The sequence below is a fragment of the Alexandromys fortis genome, unplaced genomic scaffold (genome assembly GCF_014885135.2).
Source record: "Alexandromys fortis isolate MF-2015 unplaced genomic scaffold, M_Fortis_MF-2015_v1.1 scaffold_35, whole genome shotgun sequence".
NCBI lineage: Eukaryota > Metazoa > Chordata > Mammalia > Rodentia > Cricetidae > Alexandromys > Alexandromys fortis.
Window position 1 is genome coordinate 7,662,056 of NW_026067913.1, and position 14,726 is coordinate 7,676,781.

At 46.2% G+C, this 14,726-nt stretch overlaps 1 protein-coding gene across 4 annotated transcripts in view; it reads right to left on the bottom strand.

The window, feature by feature from the left end:
* Npas3 (neuronal PAS domain protein 3) overlaps positions 1–14,726 on the bottom strand; it is a 795,952-nt gene that overhangs the window by 13,820 nt on the left and 767,406 nt on the right. For all 4 annotated transcript variants that reach the window (XM_050138903.1, XM_050138901.1, XM_050138902.1 and 1 more), the window contains exons 7-8: positions 12,356–12,549; positions 8,411–8,517 (exon numbers count right to left, since the gene is read on the bottom strand). In XM_050138903.1, coding sequence (XP_049994860.1) covers positions 8,411–8,517; positions 12,356–12,549 — 301 coding nt within the window. The remainder of the gene's footprint in view (positions 1–8,410; positions 8,518–12,355; positions 12,550–14,726) is intronic.

Here is a 14,726-nt window from a genome sequence, read left to right on the forward strand (position 1 = left end):
AAAAAAAAAAAAAAAAAAAAAAAAAAAAAAAAACTGGATGACTTTTTCCTCTGCTTTTGAGAACTGTAAGCTACTGGAGAATGAACCCGACACAGGCTTAAAACAAGAACAAATTTCTTTATCTAAAAAGTGAAAGTCCTTGATGCTTACAGGAAGGTCATTGTTAAAATCCATGGGAGTCACAGCACTGTAGCTGGTGACTGTGTTAAGAGTTTTATTTACTCGCGATGGAGACAGTTTTTTTTTTTTTTATTAGAATTCCTCAGAGCATCACCTGAGGCTTTGATGCCAGGCACACTTTTCCTATGGATTTTGCAATTAGTGAACTAGCTATGTCTTAGCTGGCAAGCATCCACAAAATTTTTTTTTTTTTGTTCCTCCCCTCTTTTCCTTTTGTAAATCTGTGTGCTGAGCAATATTTGGTAATGCTGACTGGGGTTTGATATTTGATGGGAGTGCCAAGCTTACAGACACAAGGACCTGTGGCTGTCCTATGAAATGACCACACATCAGATATGGATCCCCTCTAAAACACGAACGACAGGGCCCTGCCTGAGCCGCTAGCTGTGGTCTAAACCCCAGAAGAGGTGTTGTCCTCTCGCCCTGCCAGTTGATAGATCTTTATTAACTGCTAATATTGAATCATGCAGAAAACTTTGCATCGATTTAGGACAGGTCAATTTGTGCAGTTAAAAAAATAAATCTCCCATCCTCTTCAATGATGTACTGAATTGGAGGCCAAGGTTTTTAAACACCGTTGACATCAATGTGGTGCTTTCAGACAGAGCGAGTCAAAGGAACGGTGGTAGGAGCGACTGCTGAGATCTTAGAGTTTATTCTGAAATTTTATGTGTGCAGGAGTTCTACCTGCGTCTGGTGTTCATGGATCACCTGGGATTGGAGTTGCAGACAGCTGGTTATGATCCATCAGGTGGGTGTTGGGAATTGAACTCTGGCCCCCCTGGAAAAGCAGCAAGTGTTATTTAACGGCTGCACCAACTCTCAGAGTTTCCTCAAGCTGGTTTTGGTCCAACCAGGGAGTTTCAGTGCTACCCATTCCTGCCCCTTTCAACCTACAACAGTGGCTTTGTATTCCGGCCTCCGTACCTTTCGTTCTGAAGAGATTCGCTGTCTAAGGAGAAGCAGCGACCTCTTCAGCATGGCATCCGGAAAGGATTCTGTCTATGAATGAGGGAAAGGGTAGATCTCTCCAGGAAGGCTTTCTTTGGGAGTGTTTTACTGTGTTAGGTGGTAGGAGACGATGGTGAACAAAGTCTGTCCACGGGCCTGCCCACTGATGGGCAGTGCTGTCTGTCAATTAGTGCTCGTTAACCCCCGCCCCTAACACTGGGCAGCTGACCTCGTGGAGGAGTCACCAGTGTGAAGATGGCTGAGAAGTTTCCTCCAGCTGTCTCTAAGGGAGCGAGGCATCTCGCTTTCTCCCTCAGGGTATAATGGGTGATAACTACATGGGAAATGGCATGGCACGTCTGCTAAAGTGACATAGGCCGGGTCAGGTGCCCCCTTAGAAGCATTAGAGGCTTAGAGCCTCAAGGTAAAAAGGGGCAGAGGGGATGACAAGGACCAGTCTAACCTCAGGGGACCCTGCATTTTTGGACGCAGTCATTTGGTTGCATTGGAACCGTCTTCATAAAGAAGCTTAGGGCTGTGGGGCACAGATGTTCCGCGTCGCAAATCAGCCATATTTCATCTATCTGATACTTTCTCAGGAAGACGTTCCCCCCACACCGCGGTCATCGCTAGCTGTCCACTGAACAAACCCTGACCCTCCCTTCTGGATAGCAGCACTTTGTTTTATGTCTTTCTGGCCTACTCCAAAGTATTGGGGGGAGGGGATAATAAGCTATTAGCCACAAATAGGATGAGAAGCCTGTCTAAACCACAAATAGTGATTCCATCCTTGGCCAGTGTGTGGCTTAGGCGTGGGCATGATGGTAGAAGGACAAGGAGACACAGGTGTGCTTCTCTCGCCGGGTGGGAGGCTCTGGGAACGCCTGGCTACTCAAAATGAACACACCAGTGACGAACCATTTCCTGAAGTCCTGCCTGATGGGAGTGGGAGCTACTTACTTGATTCGTGAGGACATAACTCAGATGGTTACAAAGGAAGTTTGTCATTTGGCTTATGTTTCTATCACATGCAACGAGGTATGTTGTAGTTGGCAATGCCCCTCCCCCAAACTCCATGAAGCCAGACAGAATGTGGGCATTGATTGGGAGGGGTTAGTCAACCCCACAATTGAAGACAAACTGTTGGATGCCAGCCACACACACACACGGATTAAATTCCATGTTGTTCAGCTGGACCTAAACACATTTTAAAGGACCTTTCCCAATAAGCAGGCTATCGTTTTAAGGAAAATAGAAAGATAACTCATACAAGATCAAGAATAGGTCACAGGATAAAAAAGTGATGGGGTTGACTTAGGTGGAATGGATGATTTATTGATTTTTTTTTTCTGAATCATGTCTTATAGGAGTAATGGGTTATTTTTGTTGTTGTTGAATTAAAAAAAAACACAACAGAAGCAGCCATTTGAGCAATAATAAAGGCCAGGAATCCACTGGAGAATTGAATTGATCAGTCAAATCAAAGTTGAAGTTCACTTTCCAGGGAAAGAGATTTTCTATCCCACGCCTCCCTATAGTTGTCTCCTCCTGAAATGTCCTTGGTACCCCTGTTTCTCCTGCCATTGTGGCTTCCACCATCATCTTCCTAGGTCTAGGGGATGTGTTCCCTGTGTGCCTCCCCCTGGGGCTGCTTCTCCCTCTTCCTTTGGATGCCCCCACCTCTGCCATCTCTATATTTTCTTCATGCATTTAATAGTCTTTTTGTTACTTATTCAGAGTTAGCCATCTCATGCTGTCTTCCCCACGTTGAACCCCTTATTTTGAACCCTCCTGGTAATACCACAAGGTGGTGTATGTGGTAAGGAGTCAGGAACGCTACATGGAAGGGGAGCAGGGAAAATGCCCCAACGGAATTAAGTATTCATAGGAAAATAGTACCCTGGAAGAAACACCCAAGATTTCCTTTTCCTTCCCAATCTGGGTATCATTACGTTTAACACAGCACAAATACTTTGCCTGTGTGCTTCTATGTGCACTGCAAGCCTGTGATGCCTGCCGAGGCCAGAAGAGGGCATTGGAGACCTGGAAACCAGAGTTACAGATGGCTGTGAGCCACCATGTGGGTGCTGGGAACCAAACCCAGGTCCTCCGCAAGAGTAGCAAGTGCTTTTAGCCACGGAGTCGTCTCTCCAGTCCCAGTTCATATCATTTTTTAAAAGTCAAGTTTACCAAATAACTATGGAGTCATTTCATTAGAACACGGACTGGGGTACTGCCAGGATCACCCCGTCACTCGGCGATCACCAACAAAACCAGTCCAGAGCTAGAGAAAAGCGAACCTCAGGTGCGCAGCTGGTTTGGATTTACCAATCACTGACCACTGATTGACACCAGCGTGGTCAGTTCGATCCGCAGTGTGAAGGGGAGTCGGCAAGTAAGTCTGGCATGGGCCTGAAGTCTTGTATGTCTACAAGCTCCTCACGCATGTCCACCCTGCTCCTGAACAGGGTGACAAGTGGACAGCCGCTAGGCAGCTTGGCAGGCCGACTTGCTGCTCCTGTTCCCTGTGTTGGCCTGACATGGGCTTGAGAAGCCATATCAGCATGGCTCCCAAAAGAAAGATTCAAAATACTAAGTTGTTTCTGCCTAGAAATCTGGATTTCTCCTGCTGCCGTGACAAGTCTCTGCAGCTAACAGAGAGGCTGCGCTGGAGGCTGGTGTGGCTCCCGGAAGAAGGGCAGCCCCTGCAGCAGCTATTCAATGGGTTTCCTTCCATGGGAATTTTCATATGTGTAAGAGAGAAGAGGAAAAGATTCTTCTGCTTTGGGAAAAAGTCCCGGCAAAGGCCAGGTTGTAGCAAAATCCCTAAAGATGCCAGCCCAGGAGAAGCGCTGAGGTGAGAAAACTGCAGAAAGCCCCTGGTGCTGTCTGTATGTGGCTTACCCACCAAACTAGCTTTCCTTCCTTCCTTCCTTCCTTCCTTCCTTCCTTCCTTCCTTCCTTCCTTCCTTCCTTCCTTCCTTCCTTCCCTTGCAGCTTCCTTGCGTGTGAGCCATGGCTGCATATCCAAATCAACAATTAAATCCCCCCTTTGTTTGTGTGGCAGATGACAAATGCATGGAGGACATCTTGTGTTGCCTAGGCAAGCAGGGCACTTACTTTGATTGATGCTCAGTTGTAGAAAAAAAATGAGCTGGGAAGGAATTACAATGGAGGGCCTGCAGACTGGAAGGGGATATACTAATTAGTCCTGCATTAAGCAGTCTGCTTGCATTTGGCGATGGGATGCCTTCAGGAGGGAAGTGGAGGGGTTATTGATGCAGAGCAGCATGGAATGCATTATGCCAGGTAGCTGTATGTTCATTTGGCTAAAAAAATGTATCAAGAAGCAAACACTTTGGCTACTGTGTGTGTGTGTTTTTTTTTTAAACACTCACCCTCAAGTATATTGGGTCAGCCAAGCTTTGTCTCTCTACTTGGTCCTGTAGGCCAAGGGGCAGCCCTTTTGTTTCTCTGAAAAGACTTCCAGAGTTTCTTTTTCATCCTCGGTAAGGTACTAGGGGAGGCGAAGCTGCTACCTTATCTACAGTTCATGTTTCTCTTCTCTGAATCCTACTGCAGAGGCTTGAGTCTTGGTGGTGGAACAACACCGTCACAGGTGGAGAAAGACACGCCCCCTCTCTGAGGCTGTAGAGGGTTGTTGATTCGACCCAGGACAAAGCCGATGGGGGGTAAATCGAGACAAACAGCCCAGACTGTAGGCAAAGGCTTTATTACATAGGAATAAAGACCACACAAATCCCATGCCTGCGCTGGGCTTAGAAGTCCCTGTTTTAGGTCGCAGGCAGAAGGAGTGTTTTGTGCTGAAACATCTCATAACTCAAGGGTGACCCAGATGCTCTAGGTGGCTGGAACTTGTGATCTAGGGGGCACAAATGGTCATCTCTAGGTCACTGTCTCCTGAGCAATGGGAGACTAGAGGGCAGCGCAGAGAGAAAGGTCCCCAAATAATCACTGCCACGTGCAGTTTAAAATTCAAACCTTGAAATGCTGATTTAGTCCATTTGACCTGAAGAACCAATGAAACTGGGTTTAATGAAGAGAAGGCACAGAGGTCTTTGTCACGGTGGGAAATAAACAGACTTGGGACTCCCTTGACTTCAGAGCCGCGGTCACTAAACGTCAACTCCTGGTAATCCTGGCGCCTCAGCCTCTTGGCAGGGATTACAGATAGGCGCCACCAGACCCCGCTAACACTGTGCCTCTGTTTGTGGAGATCTGTCTAGCGCACACCAGGCACCTTGAACTTGCCCAGTGGGAAGCAGGTGGCCCCGTATTCTAGGCTCCTTTTCCGAGTCGTCTTATCCTGGTGCAGCCGAGATTTCTCTTCACTGTTCTGAATCTAGCGACAAGTTCATTCATGGATTTATAGATACCGATGCTGAGGAAAGATGCCAACGATAAAGATAGGATTTCTAGTCCTCAAAGACAGCTGAGCCCCCTTTTCCTTAAGCTTCAGGTATGACTCAGAGTGTAAGACAGATATCAGAATATCTGAAGTATGATCAGATGTCGAAACCCGCCTTCCACAGACAGACCAGGAACTGTGCCAATAGCTCTAGGAGGAAAAGCTAAATAGTTAATGTGGTTTATTTTTTAACCATCTCTTTGTTTTAGAATTCTATCTTATTCTTGAACTGATTCTATGTCACTGTGACCTTCTCCTGCCAGGAAGGCACAGTTGAGGCCTCCTTCAGTAATAGCCTAGGGCTTTGGACAAGCAAGATGCTGTGCTGGCCCCTTGCCTTTTCCTCCAGTGTTTACACAACCCAGGCTTATTACATGCTCTGTCATTTTGTTACTGGGCTGGCTTTGGTCTGAGGATTAGGTAAACATCAGACATTCCATCACACAATTTTAAACTCAATCTTACTTTATAATGATGTTAATGTTTATTGTACCAAGTGAGATGCATTTGTATATTCCAGGATCTTATTTCAGTCCCAGAATGCAAAACCTGACATTGGAGTCAGCTTGATGTGTGTATGTGTGTGATTGAAGATATTAAGTGCTACAAGAACATTGGAATTTCAATCTGATTAGGATCAAAATTCTGCAGGATCAAAACACTCCTTTTCCTCCCCCTACAGTTTGACTAATTGTGCGCTACTTGACATTGTGGGGTTACTCCACAGCATGACAGCTAAGTATGTGAAGTGTATTTTACTGTGCAGAATTATCGGTGCCTTCTATTTGTTTTTCATGTATTTAAGGTTATTAAAAGAACTCAAGATGAGAAGTCGTGTGTGCGCGTTAAAAGTATGAACTCAATCATTGTTAGGAGGCTAAATCATAAAGCAACAGCCAGTAAGTCAATATCAAGTAATGAAAAAAAAAATCACAGATTTTGAGAGCATACCTTCTCTGTTTATTAGCTCGCAAGATAGCAGAGAAATTAGAGCTGCATAGTGGTGGATGGCGGAGTAGCTTATTTCCCAGCACTTTTAAATGACTCTAGCTACTGAAACAAGACAAGAGCGGATGGGAGAGGATGCCAGGAAGCGTATTTGCTGGAGACTTTTGGGAAGGCCTGAGCTGCATGGCCTTGCATTCCCCAGGAACTGTCTTCCTTCAAGCTGTGTATCAATTCTGAGAGAAACAACATGGCGTCGTCAAAGCCCACGGATGACAAAGTTCTTTTCAAATCAGCAGCAGGTTTTGGAATTTAGACTTTAATTAAGGCTCTCAAATGAGAAAGAACCCCCTGCTTCAGCCCTCCCCCAAAATGGGTGTGTGTGTGTGTCATTGTCTTAAAAACAGTATCTTCATTTTTTAAAAAGTCTGTATGCCTGGCCTGTGGTGTTCCAGAAATACACCCGCTGGTCTCTTCAGAGACCTGTAGTTTCTAAATTTTTCCTGAATCCCCAGCAACACAGAACCTGATGTTTCTGTTCAGGAATAGAGCATCATTTCCTCCCCCCCCAATTAATTGAAGAGCCATCTGCTTCTGTGATACATAACACCCATTCGTTCTTAGCCACAAGTGTGTTTCCTGACTCCCTGGTGAGCAATATCAAGGCACGTGCCTAGCGTCGGGAGAAGACTGGGCTAGAGAGCAGCCATGGTCAGGCTGTGTGCCCAGAGGCCCAGAGGCCCAGGATCTGACACTGACTTCGGTCTCATGCCAGTTTTGCTAATGTAGAGTTCAAAACATAGTACCATGGTGTTGACCATGTAGAGACTTGCTTGGGTCAGCCGAGTCTCTGTCAGGCTCTGAACCGCTGAGCTGAAAGTGAAGAACTGATTCCAAAAGGCTGGATATCTGGGGAGTAGCTCTCCTCAGCTGTGACAGGAAGGGGCAAAGACTCCCATGCTGGTCTTGGTGACAAAAAGCCTCCATCTTGAACTGGACTACGTACGTCATGGGTAGTACGTTGCATATACTGAAAATTGGGCTTCTGAACTGTGTAGAACCTTCCAGGAATGTAGCTGACAGAGCTGGTCTTTCAGGAAGTCTGTAGAACAGGCATGTTCTTGGAGGAGGCAACTTCCACTAGTTCCCAGCTTCCTGAACCTCTTCTGCAGAAACAGGCTGGCGTACTCTGAGAGAAACCCGCATGCCGAGTCCGTATGTGAGCTGTTGCTTAGACTCCACCAGAGTGTGGCTGCTCTTGACTCTCTTATTACAGAAGGTCCCTGTGAGTTCAGTCTGAGGTGAGGAGCCCAGAGCAAGACTCAAGGAGCGAACACCAGTTTCTTACTCCCAGGAGTGGAAATCAGAAGTCAAGGCTCCTCCGTGTGAGCCTCTTTCGTGAAAGACACTGCTCTTGACAGGTGCTGTGGTCTTGTGTTCTGTCCCTGCCCTGCCAGACTTTGCCCTTACCCAGTTTTCGCAGCTTAGGCAAGTAGGCATTTTTACGAGGCTTTGGCCTATTTGAACTTGTCTTCGACTGTGTCTGGTTTGAAACCGAAACCACAAATTTCAAAGTGGAAATTGCTGTCTAGAAAATGAAGGGGTCAAGGAGGCGTTTAAGACGGAGGTTCTTTCTCTCTGCTTCCTGCGAGAGACAGCACGGAGACCACACAATTCTAGAGGAGTGCCAAGAGATGGCAGAATTCCCTGCGCCCGAGGCCCAGCTTTCAATATAAGACCAATGCCACTTGCAACTATAGATATCTTACTTTCTCCCATGGGGTGACAGTCATTTCAGATATAGCCAGGAGACACGAAGGGGCAGGTCAGCACCGAGCCCCACGATGTCAGAGAGACAGACAGATGACATGTACCTAGGCTACATCCCCTCAGAAGGGTACTTACAGTCCAGGTGACTGTGCCTGATGCCTTCCACATCCTCGGCATGGATGAAGTGGTAACAGCGTTTCCCTACGATGTCTACCGGGGTCAGGTCCATGTAATCACTGATCCTGCAAAAAGAACAACCCAGATTGGAACCCAGAAAGCTGGAAGCTAGAGAGACTGTCAAATAGTGCAGGAGGCTGAGCTCGCCACATTTTCATCATGCCAAGTACCTCTGAGGATGAGGCACTCGGAGCAAATGCTCTCAGCAGAGAAGATTATCTCGGTGGCAGATAACAACATTTTTCAAAATTTGGATATGCGCTAGATCAAGCAATTGCATTTAAGTAATTAGGTAGGTTTTTCCTTGGCATCAGAATGCACATTCAGACAACGTAATTCCATGAAATTATTGAGGAACTGTAACAATGCCGGATCCTCATTACAAGCCAAGATAATTCAAGGTTACATAATAAAATAAAAACATGTTATGTTTATACCGAATGATTAGAGACACCTTTCATTTAAGCAGATTGGTCTACTGTTGGGTATTTCCATGAAAAAGGGATTCAACTGCTTCTTGGCACAAAGTCCAAATTGGCATTTCAAGGGATATAATTTAAATGCCGAGACATACAGATGCCTGGGGGTATTATCTTTTTTAGTCTCAGTCATTTGGGAGCTCGGCTTTCACTCCTGGCTCTTTTAACTGGTGCTTTGTGGTAGATGCTACACAGAAACTTTTAAACCATTCCAGCAGCTTCTTCTGGGCCTGCACTTGACTGTGTGTGTGTGTGTGTGTGTGTGTGTGTGTGTGTGTGTGTGTGTATGTGTATGAGTGCCTGCCCGCTGTCCTCAGGCAGGGCAAAGGAAAACAGAACCCACACTATAAAGCATGTAGGGGGCACTGCCTTTTTTATATAGGCATGTATAAAATGCCTATTACCTGCTGTATCATTCATTTTGGTTGGTAAAAAAATTTTGTTTAACTTAATTTTTATAGTCCTTTTAAAATTACTTATGACATGGAATCTATTCACATGTAGAGCAAATATTTAGAAATATCACCTTTAAGAGACACAAGATTAGTCCTGGGAAACTATGCCTGACCCACAGGATAGGGAACTAAGAAGGAACAAAAATGCCATGCAGTTAGCTGGACATGGTGGCACATGCCTGTAAACCTTCCAGCAGAGGCAGGAGGATCTTTGTGAGTTTGGATCTAGCCTGGTCTACACAGCGAGTCCCAGTACAGCCTAAATAGTTGGCTAAATAGTGAGACCTTTCTTGAAAACAAACAAACAAAAAACAAAATAAAAATAAATAAGTAAGTAAATAAATAAATGCTTTGGGGTGTCATTAAAATGTACTACTCCATGTAGTGAGTAGATTTCTCAATGTCCAGTGATTGAAATGACCTTTCTGACCAAACTAGAATTCGTAGGAAGAGAAGATTCCTTGGGGGATGAAAAGATGATTGGTTGCTTTGTTTGTGAGCTTGCTTCCCAGGGACAGTTAACATGTCTTTCTGCAACAAAAGGGAAGCAGAATGTCACTAAAAGACATTCTTGGTGTCTGTGACATTTGCCAGCTTCTGAAAGCATTAGGTGTTAGCTTTGCCCTGGGCCATCCTAAGGACACAAGAATCGCCAAGGAGCAAGCTTAGCTTCTAGTTAACAATTTCCTCATTGGTTATCTCTTGATTTGGACGAACACCTTCCAAAAATCAGGATCAAGTCCTAAAGATGGACCAGAGTGTGTTGCAGTGAATGCTGTGAGTTCGGGAGTAGAGGAGTTCTTAGTAAACACCCGGGAGTGACAGGCAGGGAGTGGCAGGCCAGGAGCTCGGCAGGCCGGAAGCAGAACTATCTTTCCCCTGTCCTTGTTCCCTCACCTGGAAATAACTTCATGACTTGGTGGGGAGAGTCATGAATGGGATTAGCAAGGCCCAGAGTTTGGCAGCTTTTCTGTAAGGCAAATAGGCAATTTCCCCTCAAGAAAGGACTTTTTCAGAATTGCTGTCATCTTCACTTGGGGAAGAATTATGCATTGTTTTGGTTAATGGAGTTTTTTTTTTTTTTCTTTTTTAAGGAAAAAGCTAAGAGCAGGTCACAGAAAATAATCGCAATTGCTAGACTGGGATATTGAAAGCTTGTTAGAAAATTAGTCACTTGAACACAGCAAGGAAAACTAGTGACATTCTGGGATAGGACAGCTGTTGGAAATATGGCAGGTGAGTGGAGGCAGGTTTCTGGAGGGTTCTGAGGTGTGTCCATCTTCTGGCAACCCGGCGTCTCCCTTTCTTTGGTCTCTTCCACTCTCTCACATCTTAACTTAGAGACTAAGGGCTTTGTAAAAGCTCACTGTGTTCGTCCAGTGTGTGTGTGTGTATATATGGAGTTTCCCTCAGAGGTTATTCGGAATGGGTCCTTACCATTCACTCTTGCCACTGAAGGAAAACAGGACAATGGGAGCCCTCATGGCATGTGGCTAAGTCAGGGGCTTGTGAATCCTCCCTCTCCAAAAACAAGCTGGCCAGGCTGACAGAGCAGTGATGATACTTACCTTGGAGAGCAAGCAGAAATGGGGCTGCGGGGTGACTAGCAGATGTGTGGGCCAGCAGGCACAGACAGACACTCATTAAAATCAGTGGCCACTGTTAGCAGACGCCCACTCCTGCTAATCCTTCCGTCTGGCTAACTTGTCTTTCCTGACACCCCGTGTCCCCTCTAGAACACCCGCGGCACACCCAAGAGGACAATCACAGTGAAGATTTCGTGAGTGCCAGCAGACCTGGAGCATGGTTAGAATTACTTATTGCAAAAACAGTGACAGAATCGCGACACTGTCTGCACCATTGAGCCTCAGAGCTCAGGGAAATTCTATGGCTGGAAATAGACCATTCCTGAAGTGATCTTGGCTTGTGGCTTTCGTAGCCCTTCCCAGTGGACTGGGTAGACGCAGGCGCTTCTGACCTTCCTCTTAGCTAGTGTCTGGGGAGGTCAATTACCCAAGCCACTTGACCATTCTGCTCTCCTGTCTCCCCTCTGAAGGCATTCCCGGGGCTCAGGGGACGTACATTGCTCCAAACCTGACAACAGTCTATGGCCCCTCAGCTTCTTCCCTCAGCTCCTTCGGTGGGTCTCCGGGCAGAACTGCTTTCCCAAGACTGATGCACAGGTAGCCCCACACCCTCCCCTCTCTCTGCTTCCCAATTCTCTCCTCACGTCCGTCAGATGGGCTGGTGACTTCTAGGTGAAAGGGCAGTAAGGTACACCTTCTCCCATCACTGTCCCTTGCTTTGTGCTTAATGGAAAAAGTGAACTTTCAAACCGAAGGCTAAAAAGTCCTTTTTGTAGAAGCTCAGTCTTGGGGAAGAACTGCCAACTCATTTCTAGGATGAATCATCTTTTTTTTTTTTTTAATTGATAAAAGAGAAATCATCGCATGACAAAGTTTTATTTAATACTGTTGCCAATTCCTTTTCCGGCAGATTTCCTCGGGGTGGGTGTGTGTGTGGGGGCTCGGATTCTCATCTGTCCTATGCTGTGTCTGGGAGGATACTGCCCGTCAGATGCAGGGCCCTTGAATTAGTGGGAGGCAGGTCACCCAGAGGCATAGGAGATGCCTTTTACTGCATCATTCTGCCTATAGCATCTCAGCCCTGCTCTCTACTTAGGTCCTCAGCCAACACGGGCCTTCTTTCTAGCGGATGGATGCCTGGGTATCCCAATTCATTCAACTGTTGTCCCAAATGAAAGTCAGGGAAGCAATGTAAATTTTAAATAAAAAGCATGTTTGGGTGTCAGTCCAAGCAGCCATTAAAAACAAGATCAGGGTTTAATGCGCCTCCCTGGGAAAGTAAAAAAATCTTCCAGGCAGCCAAAAGCAAACCTTCACCAATGGGAAGTGTGCAATGGGATGAATTGAAACCATTCATTTCAGATGAAAAAGAAACCAAAGTACCTATTTTCACAGTAAATGATATTGAGGTCCATGTTGACTCGAGTGACGAACATATGGCAGTCAATCCTGACTTCATTGATTGTAGGGGGAGGCAAGGCGTGAGCCACCACCACGAGACCCATGATTTGGCTGGGGACCGTCCTCCCGTGGGACAACGACACTCTGAGGCGAAGCCGGCCTGTTATGTGAATCACCTGGGGAAAAAAAAAAATGAAGTACAGGACACCAGTCAGACGTACATCCCAGAAGTACAGCTTCTTTCTCCCAAAGAAGGAAAAGTCTCATCAGAAAAACCAATGCGAGGCTGTACCTTCTATAGCATAGCGGCTGTCAGCGTGGCCTCCATATGCTCATGGTGAAGCATAAATACATACTACTTGCCTTTTCCAGATAGCATCGTTAGAGTGCCATGCCGTTATTTTAAGGATCCCTCCCCCAACATATTTATAGGAAATTCATCTTCACATCATAGGCCTAAAATGCTGAGCACTGGGCTAGCTGCAGAAGGAAATGTTTGAATTATTAGCCCTTGTTAGTAAAAGATGTCCTCCTCTCTCTGATTTCGGGGTGAGAGAGATTGCATGCCCATCTGCTTTTTGGAATTCGTGACTCACGGATTTCCTTCATTCAGAAAATTCAGTGAGTTTTACAAGAGTCAGACTGAGGGCAAAGGTATAAAGGGATTCTTTTGGTGACAGACATCTCTCAATGGGCAATACCAGATGACCAGGAGTTTTGCGACTGGGTGGGTGTTGGGGGAGGCTGGCCCGTGATGCATTCTGTGAGTTCACATTCAGCAGAGTCAGGAAGATGCATCTCGGATGTACTTGCCTAGGAACTCCCGGAGGAGTATTGGTGGAATAGTTTGGTTTATGAGCCGAAGTGTACACACCACCCAGAATGGTGGCCACAGGGGCAGTTTTAGGAATGATGCATTAGACAAAGCCATAAATGGGTGAAGACCATGAAGGGTTTCTAAGCTGTTACTCTGAGAAGGTAGATAGAAATGGGGTATGTGTGTTGTAGCTTGGGAACGCACGAGCACACACGCGTGCCAACTCTTGCAGCATTCTGAGGCCCCTGTTGTGTGTGGGATCATCCAAAACAAGGCCGAACAAGAGACTCCCGGGCTTTGCTCCACAAGGAGCCCTGTTTAGTGGCTGAGTTTCCACATCTGCTGTGCTCTCCAAATCCATCACGGAGCGCCACACCACTCCTCAAGATTCCACGTTTGCTCCCTCACCGTGAGGAAGCAAAGTGGGTTGTAGATTCCTCTCTCCTTGCTTTGCCTTGCCCCTCCAGAACAATACATGACCATCTAGAGTCTGCTCTCCTTCCCAGGGGCTCGGCCAGCAATTCCTTTTCTATTTTTTTTTTTTTTTTTTTTGCTTCTCTTAAGTTATTCTGTTTTCCAAAAGCAATGCACACTCCTGTCAGTCAGGAAGCGGGATCAAAGCTTCCGGGGCTGCCCTTCAGAGTCCTGGCTGTTGTAAATAATGCCTCTCTCTGTCACCCTTCACATGAGCGCCCAGAGCCCAGGAGCGGGAGACACCAGCCAGGAGGATTATTTAGGTTATTTCAGCAGCGGCTTTTCGACCACCCACATTTGAAGTTGAGTAAATTCATACTTAATGCACCTTTGCTGTAAGCTTTGGTCAGATGAGCCACTTTATGAATATTTGAAACCGTTCCTGGAGGCAAGGGTGCTAAAACCCCATCAGAGACACACATTTTTTATTTTATTTTATTTTTTTTTGCAAGACCTCATTAACTAATAAAGAAATAGCTAAAAGAAACAGGATTAACTTCACAGGAGGGGTGTTGCAGCCCCGTCTTCCTCCCAGCTAGGCTTACATAGATGCTCATTTATCATGATCTGTCTTGTTTTATCAGGAAAACTCAGCCTCACAGAAACGGAGATCTATAAATGCCCAGGAAAACACACCCAGAGATGATATGCCAAATAATCCCCACTTGATATTCTATTCCAAAGTAATTTCAGGGCATCGGGGCTGGAGCGCATTTAGGGAAGGCAGATGAGGAGGTGCTCCTGCATTGCCTTCGCCTGTCCCTGAGCTCCAAGCTTGACTGTGGTGATTGCCCTATTGCCCTATTGGAGGAGAGACAAAGCAGGGTCCAGCTGGGTCTAGACTAGCAGTTACCTGATTCTCCTACCCGAGGCAAGTCACTCAGCCTCCCTGTGTCTCCTCGTCCTCCCCCCGGGAAATGGGACTAACAGTGACTATTCCACAGTGGAATTCTGAAAACACAGGAGAGAGTCGGCATAGATGCTCGCTAATCGGTAAAGGAGTCTCTGATGTTTAACATCAAGCAATAAGGACCAAATAGCTATTTAGTGTTGGCCAAATAC